Raw genomic sequence first — 11,357 nt, 5'->3', positions numbered from 1 at the left:
TAGGAGTTGCTGTCAGGTTTGCCGTTGGTGGATTCCAACTCTTTTGAGCACCTTTGCCTTCCTTTAAAAACCTTGGCTTCTGTTCAGGATGAAGAACCCAACATCTATCCTGACATGTCCAACTCCTTCATAGTAGCTGCATTTCAAGTCAAGTATCTTGCCTTTGTACACTTTCGCTTCAGCTTGCCTGTGATTAGAAGCATATGCTCTAGTTTCATATGCATTAGTCTTGGACTCCATATTCATCACCTTTTTTCAAACTTCTTCTCTCTGAATGGTAGCACACACATTGTTGAAAGATGGTAGCTCAATATTCATAAGAATATGGCTTCTCAAATCTTCATATTCTGAACTTAAGCTTGCAAGAAGCTGAAAAATCTTGTCCTCCTCAGCTCTTTTTAACAAAACACTAGCCTCAGTAGTATGAGGTCTATAGACATCTAGCTCATTCCACATACTAGTAAGACTACCAAGATGCTGAACAAAGGGCTTACCTTCCTGTTGAAGATCAGCAATATCTCTTTTAAGTTGAAAAACTCGAGCAACATTATTCTGATTTCCATACATCTCTTTGACATTATTCCAGAGATGCTTTGACATTATTCCAGAGATGCATAGATGACTCAGAAAAACTAAAAAATTTTGCTATTCTGCTCTCCATGGAGTTAATTAGCTAAGACATGACGAGTTGATCCTGACACAGCCAAGAATCAAGATTAGGAGAATCATCTTTAGGCTTCTCTATAACTCCATTGACATAACCAAGTTTGGACCTTCCTCCAAGAGCAAGTGTAACAGCTCTCGCCTAAGATAGATAGTTGAACTCATTCAACAAAACAAAACTAGGACGTTGATTTGGATTAGACTCCATATCAGAAGAATTGGCAAGAGGTTCATCATCTTTAGAACCTGATTTACCAGCCATCTTAAACTGATGAACTCAGGAACTTCCCAAAAAGAAGAAGAAACCAGACTCAGGCCTTGAATTCCTGCTCTGATACCATAAAGAAAACAAGCAAGAGACAAGTGAAGTTATCTTGTATTACTTGATAAAAGAGTACACGGATACAACATATATATAAAGTCTATCACCTAATCCCTCAACTAAGATTAACAACAAGGTAAGATATGAATAGTAGAAGGTAATGTACAAAATCAGTGAACCATGCTAAATAAGTACAATCAGTAAACAAGTTGAGTAATCAAATTGTGCTAGTCATGCTGCAGCCGTGCTGCGTCCATACTGCCATGCAACCACACTCAACCCCACACTCAACCATACTGTCACAACCATACTGTCACTATTTCCAATAATTTCGTCTATTTCTGTTTTATTTAGGTAATGAGAGTATGGTGTCTAAATTGCAGAAAGTGAACATCCGCCTACTTTTGACATACATTTATATCTTTTACTGTTTGTGAATTGAGGTACACTAGGTTTTAGTCATGCATGTATATATTTAGGGCTTTATTTATTTTCTAGTTATTTATAACAATGTGCCAGGATTAGTGGACATGTTATCCATGGCTTTAGGCTTTTGGTTATTTATATTGATTGCAGTTCAATTCAATTTGCAATATGCTTGCACAGGATTGTTTCAGTACTCCTATTAGCATTGATCTGATGTTCAGAACTTGAAACAACTAAATGTGGTGATTAGTATTTCCATTCAACAGATTCTGATTTTAGAGCTGTCTATTGTGTTGCAAAAGCTCTTTGTGCATAATCTTGCGGATAATAAACGCAAAGCTTGTTCAGTGATACAAAGATAGGTTTACTGAAATCACCTCAATGTGTTTGCTAATTCAGTCTATTTCATTCAGGTATGGTACTTCAGATTTTCTACCAATATAGATAATCAAGATTTTCTATAGTCTTGGAGAGGAATATGCAACTCATGCTCACCAGTCCGACCACCACGACTGCCGTTCTCATGTCCTTTGGTACCTCTTTCCTTCTTTTGCAGACTATTCAGGTATGGAGAATGATGGTGGACAAACCTCTGGCCTCTGGAAGTGAAGCTTTGGTCGATGCCTCTCTCTTTGCAGCTCGGCGGTCAGCAGCCATGGCGGCTGGTTTCTCTGCAGCAGCTCTATGTGGTTTTAGATCTAGGGTTGGTTTTGGTTGTTGTTGGGCTTTTGGGCCTCGGTTTGTTTTTTTTTTTTTGTCTGATGTAGGTTAACCAAGCTTTTGTCTTTTGGGCCTCTAAGCTTAGGACTTTTGCTTCCTTACGCACATCAACATTTGTAATTTGCTTCTTCTTTAATGAATGAACTATTTGACCCAAAAAAAAAAAAATGCTCACCACTCCGACCGCAATATCCGAGAAAATCTGGTAGCCAAGCTCCTAAAATATGTTGAGTGGGCAACATGGGATTGTGGTTGTTATAACATAGGTAATATCAGGGAAGGGCTGATTTGTGACAGGATAGGGATTGACTTACATTGCTGATGTACGTAGCGTGCAACATTTGAATAACAAATTTTGCCAATCCTTGAATCTGTATGTTTTAGTATCTTATGAAGCAAAATGTCCACAATGACAACTTCAAATGTCAGTAAGCCTGCAATTTGGTGTTAACAAGATGTAAAATAAAAATGACTTCATGAATTAGTGTACAACAATTATCATTTATTCGTTATGTAATCGCTATAGTTCAATCAATAATACATATTAATAGAAGGGATTTTGTCCATTTACCCCATTTTTAGGGATTTTTTTCTCACTAACCCCATTAAGTTTTTTTAATTCTCTTTTACCCAATGCACTCTAAGGGAGTCTTCCCTAATAACCCATTAAGATTTTTTTTTTGTTTTTAATTTTTTTTAATACCATTTTACCCCTCACCCCTTTATTACTTAGAGAGAGAGAGAGAAACCATAAGAGACTTCGCCGGAGCCCGTCACCGGTCACCAGAATCCGGTCACCGGCCGCCGGAATCCGGTCAACTTTGGCCGGAATCCGGTCACCGGCCGCTGCCCATCGGATTTTTCTGAAAACCTCTATTGCCCTCCAATAGAGGGGCAATAGAGGTCTATTGCCCCCCAATAGACGTCTATCAACCATGTATTGCTCCCCAATAGACGTCTAGATTACCGAAATGATAATTAATCTTCCTAAAACTACACAAATAAAACTTTGATTAAAGAAAAAAAACGAGGAGATTACATCAATTCAAAACATCTATTGCCCCCCAATAGACGTCTATTAGACGTGTATTGCCCCCTAATAGACGGCTATTAGTCATGTATTGCCCCCCAATAGACGTCTATTGCCCTGCAATAGATGTCTATTACCCCCTAATACCCATTTATTTATTAAAATTAGATAAATAAAACTTTGATTAACGAAAAAAAAAAAGAGGAGATTACATCAATTGAAAACGTCTACTGCCCTCCAATAGACGTCTATTGCCTCCCAATAGATCTTTAAGAGGCCTCTATTGCCCCAATAGAACCTTTTTTTTTTTTTCTTTCTTTTCATTTTGGGCTTCTGAACCAATTTACAGCAACAAAAAAAAAAAATTTGATTTGGGCACCTAGAGAAAAGCTCTGGGCACCAAATCGTGGTTCTCCTCCACCACCGGCATACCAGATCCATGTTCTCCTCTGCCACCGGCCTGTGTCGAGGCCGGAGAGCCTGGGTCGAGCACCAGAGGTCGAGCTCGAGCGCCAATTCCCGCCGGAGATGAGTTGCGGTTTTGATTTCGTGATCGGCGAAGCCAAGAAACCGATGACTTCAGTCTTCAGCACGAACTCGCCGCCGGCAATGGATGGCGCGAACTCCTAGCTCGCTGCACGAACTCGCCGCCGTCTTCTAGGCTGCACAAACTCTTCGCCAACTGCATGAGCTCCGGCTTCTGGGCTGCACGACTATTGCCGGATGAGAGAGAGAGAGAGAGAGAGAGAGAGAGAGAGAGAGAGAGAGAGAGAGAGAGAGAGAGAGAGAGAGAGAGAGAGAGAGAGAGAGAATCAGATCGAAGAGGGGAGAAAGTCAGATCGAAGGGGAGAGAGGAGAGAAAGATCGATGGCATATGATGTAATTTATTAATTTGATTGAGGGTAAAATTTTCTTTTTAATTTAAATTGGGTAGTGGGGAATAAAAATCTGTTGCTGGGGTAAGTGGGAAAACTTTGGCTCATTTTAGGGCTTTGGGTCAAGGACCCTTAATAGAAAGACCCGCAGCGAAGTGCGGGATAACTATCTAGTGTATTTCTAAAGGTGGGTGTTTTTAAATATTAATAGTATTGATAATGTTTTTATTTCTTTCTTCAGTTCTTGTTATGGATTTAAAACTAAAAGTAAAAAAAAAAAAAGTGAAAACTGGGAAAAAGAATCACGAGGTTGTTTAATTTAAGGCGGGAAAATATTCAGCTCAACTTAAAATTCCTGCTATCTACTTTCATATTCCCTCAATTTCATTTCAATTAAAGGAAAAAAAAAAAATCAAAATACGCTATCCCTAGCTTTAATTCCTCCATATGCTCCCATTATCCATCCTCTTCACACCCAGATTGCCAGAAGATTCTCTCTATCTCGTACCAAATCCAAGACACCAAGATTCCCATGTTAGGCAAAGGAAGCTCACTGGCTTTGTGGTATTTCTCATCCTCCTCTTCCTTTCTCTATGCTTTTCTGTGTGTCTGGGTAGGCTTAGGGGTTTCGAGAAATCTAGAATTTGCAAAAAGAGATACGTAGAAGTTTCTGAGATATCTACATTTTGAATATAGAGATACATAGAATTAGGGGGTTTAATTCTTTTAATTTTTCAATTACAAATTTAGGGAGTAATTTGGGAGATTCCAATCTATTGGGTTTTGTTCAAATTTGGTTTTTGTTTTCAATTAACAGAGCGAACCAAGGTGTCTCTGCTTACCAAATTCCTCTACTTCGCTCTTTGTGGAAATTCCGAAATCAGTCTTCAGTCTTCAAATCAACATTGCTGGAATGGCAGCCATTTCAAATGTCACGGTATGAGTCACGGCGGGAGCTCGGTAAGGTTTTGAGAGACTAGACTTCAGTTTCAGTCACTTCCTGAATTGATGTCTCTGATCTTTAGGCCCTTTAAGGTATATTCCTGATAGGCTTTCCCATTTCTTTTCGAGTTTCCATTGTAAATTTATTTCAATCATGTAATTTGAAATTGAAAAATGCTCTTTTACCATACATGGAAATTTCATGCTTTTGATACAAATTCGAATAAGGCTACGTGGGTTAATGACTATTATCATTACCAATGGCAGAACATTGATTTCGAATAAGGCTATGTAGGTTACATTCTTGCTGATCTAGTTTATATATCTTTATCATGCCATTTCATACTCCTACGAATTTTGGTGCAGATATAAAGGACATGGATAAGCCTTTAGAAAGAAACACGACCTTGCTAGTCCCTCGAAGTGGAAACACCACTTGTGTGAGATTATGCAGGATACAATTATGTTCACTGCCTAATTCAATCTTAAACTGATGGAACATTGTTTGAATTTAATTCACGTTGTTGGGATGTGAATCATTCAAAAGGAAGTTGTTATGTGTAGATTCTGAATTCATGAGGCTTTTCTGAACAATAAACTAGAAGCTATAATGATTATATTCTTCATGCATGTATCTATGCCTGTATTATTTTTACTCTTGTTTTTCCATGTGCTTGAATGTTATCAATTGTGATTGTAGATGAAAATGTGCCAAGTGAGCTGAAGAAAGTTACCGTGCAAGCTTGAATGGATGAGAAGCTTACTCAAGCTGAGTTTGCTCAAGTAACACCCTCTCCATAGATAGACAAAGCAGAGAGAGAACCTGAGTTGCAACATGCAGTGAGGCAAGAAGAGGATCTGGTATTAAAAGAGAATCAGGCCATCTGAACCATAATAACTACATCAATATATTGATTTATATTAACACTATATGGAAGAATCATTCTTGGATGAAACTGTTGGAATGGTCCAGTGTCAAAGTATGAAGAACAGGCTTGTGAAAAAGATGCCTACACATGGCTCTTGAACTTCTTTATGCCTATCTTGAAGACTTGAACAAATGCTGTTTACATTTTAATTTAGCTATCTTTGTGTCTGTTTTCTGTGTCTATTTTATAGTTAATAAATTTGAAGATCGAGTCCCATGTACCGGCAATCATTTGGATTTCTGTTTAGTTATATTCTTTGGGAAAATATAGCATTTACTTGTGTAAATTTACTTCTCTGATCCATCGAAAATATCCTTTTTCTTTTTGAAATTGAATGGTTTAATAACCAAATAATAGACTTTTACTGATTAAGCAAATGTAACTGATCGAATTGAGAGGAAACCTAACAAATTGATACTTGAGTCAGGGCTAATGTTGCATACAAGAGTTCGAAAGAAAAGACATTGTCCAAGACTCAAAAAGGGATAGATGGTGCAACAACTCATGTATAGAAATAGTCAATGATCAATTTACACATTGCTGGACAACTCACAATAGTGTATGAATTTTGGTTTGGCAAGGTGAACTACACTGTAATAGACAAGAGAAACTAGTATTACAAGAGAAACAAATTCTAGTGTTATACAGAACTTGGACCTTGTGTTGATGACAAGGCGTCGTGGGTATTTTATCGAGGCAGCAGCATGGTTTTCTTTTAGACTGAGCACCACCCCGTTCTTCTTTGAGGATGGTTACCTGGAGTCATGGAGATGATCGAGTTCCCCTCTAGAGAACAGTTGTCTGTACTACTCTCACTGCAATTGGATTAAAACAAGGTATTATACTACTATTCATACAATAGGTGCTTCAAGGATTTCAAAGATGAGCTTGGTCTTTATACACAGCATATGGGTTAGTTGTCAAAACGGCTAAACCTCAGCGCTTACCATTTTGTAGTCACTCCGGCAGGAGACGGAGAAATCTCGGTGACGCACCTCGACCGGAGACTGGTAGATCTTGGGTTTATTCGATTACCACGACCTCTGGCATCTGCTGTCCAGTCCAATCGGGCTGTGGGGATCTCTCCGACCAGAGTTAATAGGACCTTAAACTCATGAGAAATGGAAATTGCAGAGAAAAGTAAAACTAAACTTCATTCATTTCAAGCCTACCGAATACAGAATGAGAAACTAGCTATATAGTCCCTTACAGTCAACTCATCTCTAGACCAAAACGACACCGTCAGGTAACGGGTCATAAGGATGGGCTGGGTAGTCATAGTAAGCCCAATAGGAATTGGGCTCCTAACAACTCCACCCCTCTTCACTTGAAGCTTGACCTCAAGCTCAATTATGAAAATTGCAAGCACAGCCACAATATTTATATACCAAGCAATAAGCACAAAGAGGCAAATCTTCAACGCTGCAATACCAAAAACAACATGATATCCTTGACACCGTTTCCAATCAATAAAACCTTGCAATTCCCCAGGAGACTTAAGATAGTAATGTAGTTGCTCTGATAATGAATCACAGGTGACCAAGGGAAAGCACAAGAATGCTACAGAGGTAGTTCCAAAAGCATTGGGTGACCTTGTATGGTAGTAATCAGCAATAAGAAATGGAGTCAGAACGGTGTGAAGAACCTGAAATGCTTCTTGTGTGTCACCTGATCCAAATAATCCCCACTAGAAGTGATATCTTGATATTGTTGACACATTTGAATCGCTTGTGTTCATTGTATCCATGATAGAGAGCAACACTACCAGAAGTTACAAGCTTAGACATGCACCAAGTAGGTCTCAAGTAAGGTAAGCTAACAGTGAATTTAATTATAGCGAATTTACTCACTATGAAGTTCAGCCGAGCATGGTCAGAATCCTCTCCTCCAAGTGACTCACAGCTTACTGCCATCACCTCAAAAACACCATTAGATATCTCCAAATAAGATACCTCAATTGTTCCACTACTAAGACCTAAAACTAATATGAGGCCCTCCTTATTCCTTGAAGGAGATGAGCTGAAATCATTTTTGAAAAGACCAATAACCATATCAAGATAAGAATCAACCCACTGAAAATTGTTTTCCTGATCAATGACAAGAGCTTCAATTCTGCCATGCATAGCAACAAATAGCTTCTGTGCATTACCTGCTATATTCCAAATTATGTTTCCAAGATGCCACTCACGTGTAAAGCCAAAGGCTCTGTTACTTAAATGAACTGGAACTTGCAGTAAATTCAAATCCAAAGATGACATGCAAAGGTGCAGATTACAAATTGTCTCTCCCAACCACTTCTTATCTAACACCATATAACATCCAAAGAAATCCTCATTAAACTCTATGACACAAATCATGCCTACTGAAGTTCCAAAAGTGATTTGAGATTTCCATCTTCCCCAAATGTCATCGAACATCATTCTGGCATTCCCTTCCATTTTCTCAAACTTATCAGCAAACAACAAACTCATTTTCTCCGATTTGTTCTGAAGAAGTAAACAAACAATATCACCATTCAACCAGCTGTACAGATTACCAGCCAGTGTAGGAACTTTCTTTTTGCAATCACAGAGTAATAAGCAACAAATAAGCCATCGACGTATGGATACTTGATTTTTCTCATCAGTTTCCACTCTAAACACCCGGGACAGTAATATTTCCATCAATGACAAGGAAGTAAAAATCTGTCTATTATTTAACCCCCTATTAACCATGCATTTCAGAACTACCAAGAGGTGCCATATCAATTAAATCAGTATCATAAACCAACCCAACAGCAACCAGAAAACTATCAAGATTAGTTTCTCCAGTTGACCAGTTGTCAAACAATTTATCGACATCCCCATTCATTTTCTCAATCCTATCATCAAGAGGCCAATTTTCTTCTTCAACTTTGGAGTTCAAGAGACTATGGTTATAGATCTTAATCATAGCAGACAAGAAACTCTCAAAAGCTCTTCTAACATTTTGATAATTTAAATTCAAAGTAGTGAGTACCTGAGACAAAGAGGTTTGAGTCATTTTATATTTTGCGCCTTTATTGCTCAAGTGCTGAACAACTCTAACGGTAGCTTTTGCCAACAAATCATCTGACAAGCTTGAAGCAAGTGATGCGATGCATGACACACTTTTCTTACTCACGTTTTTCTGATTGGAGCTCAACTGAGACAAGAGAGCACCCAACAGCAGCTCATGGTCGGTTGCCATAATATCGCCAAACTTATGAAGGGCATAGCATAAGATATCAGGACATTCACATTTTATCTCTGTATTCATTCCCTGGGCAGTACTTCCTTTTATCAACTGCGGTAAAATAGACCCAAGAATGGGCTATGCAAGTGATTGAGTAGAAATTTCAGCAACCATAGCCTTCATATCTATGCTGGCAATGTCACGATGCTGATCCTTCTCCTTTAGCAATTTCTCACAAAGTTTATTTGTCATCTCCATTTGACCCTTAATGTCAAAGACGTGAGCCAATTCCCTTTGGGGTCCTTGGACTGGTACATAGTCTCCAGCAATGCCTCATCAAGACGTTGTTGCTCATAAGCGGGAGGTGGAAGAGCGAATTGGTTTGAGGGAATAAAATGGGGCTGGGTAGGTGGGGTAATGCTGATAGATTTCACTTGGAGTTGGAGGATGTTGACATGGTGAATGGAAATTTCTCGGAAATGGTGTAAAATAGGTGATTAGGGGTTTGTGGTAGTCAGTGAATAAACGGAATGGGTCATATGAGAATTTATTGGGGAAACGGAGTGGGTGGAATCGACCATACTACTAATCTGAGTGTGAAATTGAGGATTTTGGGTGAACGATTGTGATGGTGGGTAGTATTGCGGTGGTGGAATCTGTGGTGTATACGAATGCGAATAGAGAGAGAAACCAGTGTATGTACCAGTAGGTTGAGCAGAGCTGCTGTCCAACACCGCCGTTCTCGTCGGAGCAAAACCAGGTGAAACCCGACATTGCGCCGCCGCAACAGACAACTGCGGTGGCCCTTGCCCTATCGGCCCAATCGATGGGCTCTGATACCACATAATAGGACCCTAAACCATTTGCAGAGAAAAGTAAAACTGAACTTCATTCATTTCAAGCCTTACCGCATACAGAATGAGAAACTAGCTATATAGTCCCTTACAGTCAACTCATCTCTAGACCAAAACGACACCGTCAGCTTGCATCAATAAGTAACGGGTCATATGGATGGCCTGGGTAGCCCAATAGGAATTGGGGTCCTAACACGTGTCATGTGTTGTGAATCTGGATAGAGTCATCTGTTGGGGAGGTTTTAGTTGGGGTAAAAATTCTTTTTACTCCACTGCAGATTTTTTTTGTCTCAATTTCATTTTCATTGTTTGCTGACTAACTCAAGATTAGCAAACGTCTGCCTTCCACTAACGGGGCACGTGATCACTTGCTGTCAGTGCATTAGCTCGTAGGTGCGCTGAATACACTCCCTAAATGATGTGGTATTTGCCATCTCATTTGTTGTAATTTCTAACATGTAATTATGTCACCCTATTTGTCACATCATCTGTGCTTAGCTCGTGATCACTTGCTGTCAGTGCATTAGCTCGTAGGTGCGCTGAATACACTCCCCAAATGATGTGGTATTTGCCACCTCATTTGTTGTAATTTCTAACATGTAATTATGTCACCCTATTTGTCACATCATCTGTGCTTAGGGCTGTCAATTCCGACACGACCCGATAACACGACTCGAAACCCGCACGAAATAATGCTGGTTGAACCCGCACGATTAAAAAGCGGGTCAGCCGTGGGTCAACCCGCCATGACCCATTTAATAAATGGGTCGGTCACGGGTCAACCCGTCAACACGAAATGAACCCGCATAACCCGATTATGTTATACTTCTTCTTGAAATTTTGGACGTTGGGAGTATTTATTCATAAGATTAGACAATTTGAAATATTTTGCTTTATAATTATTAGATTTAATTATTTATGAATATATATAATTATTTATATTATTCGTCTTGTGGAGTTTTTAGTGAATTTAATTAATTTATGCATTTTTTTAGTTAAATGGGTCGCATTGTTAACCCTTAAATTGGTCATTTTGTCTAACACGACATGACCTATTTGTTAAATGGGTTAAGTGGGTTGGAAACGGGTAACCCATTTAATAAATAGGTTGAGTTTGAGTTTAGATTTTTGACACGATTATTAAATGCGTTGGGTTTGGGTTTGTATCTTGCGACACGACAAATACATTGACCCGATACGAACCCAACTCGATACAACCCATTGACAACTCACTGTGCTAGGGTGCGGCTATTACCACCCTTCTAGTCACTTTCTTCACCCTACAAATTTTTGATTTATTGAAAGACTAAAATATCCTATTATAATATTACCATAAAGGGCAATATCTTATTAAAAATTACAATTTGATTATCTTATTACACCCTAAATAATACATACTTATAT

General features: G+C 38.9%; 1 protein-coding gene and 1 long non-coding RNA gene across 2 annotated transcripts; one reads left to right on the top strand and one right to left on the bottom strand.

Annotated features, from left to right (window-relative positions):
• Nucleotides 1-4,454: 4,454 nt before the first annotated feature.
• Nucleotides 4,455-5,836, top strand: LOC112195297. The gene is made up of 3 exons (XR_002934450.2): nucleotides 4,455-4,600; nucleotides 4,854-5,071; nucleotides 5,679-5,836. It is a non-coding gene; the product is annotated as an uncharacterized LOC112195297 (long non-coding RNA).
• A 543-nt stretch (nucleotides 5,837-6,379) lies between these two features.
• LOC112195295 lies at nucleotides 6,380-9,987 on the bottom strand. The gene is made up of 3 exons (XM_024335705.2): nucleotides 8,905-9,987; nucleotides 6,855-8,393; nucleotides 6,380-6,722 (listed from the first exon to the last, which is right to left on the bottom strand). The coding sequence occupies exons 1-2, from the start codon at nucleotides 9,181-9,183 to the stop codon at nucleotides 7,572-7,574; spliced, it is 1,101 nt and encodes a 366-aa protein (XP_024191473.1). The 5' UTR covers nucleotides 9,184-9,987; the 3' UTR covers nucleotides 6,380-6,722; nucleotides 6,855-7,571.
• Nucleotides 9,988-11,357: the final 1,370 nt, after the last annotated feature.

This window comes from Rosa chinensis, chromosome 3 (assembly GCF_002994745.2).
Source record: "Rosa chinensis cultivar Old Blush chromosome 3, RchiOBHm-V2, whole genome shotgun sequence".
Classification (NCBI taxonomy): Eukaryota; Viridiplantae; Streptophyta; class Magnoliopsida; order Rosales; family Rosaceae; genus Rosa; species Rosa chinensis.
The sequence above is the reverse complement of the archived record's forward strand: the minus strand, read 5'-3'. Positions and strand labels throughout refer to the sequence as shown.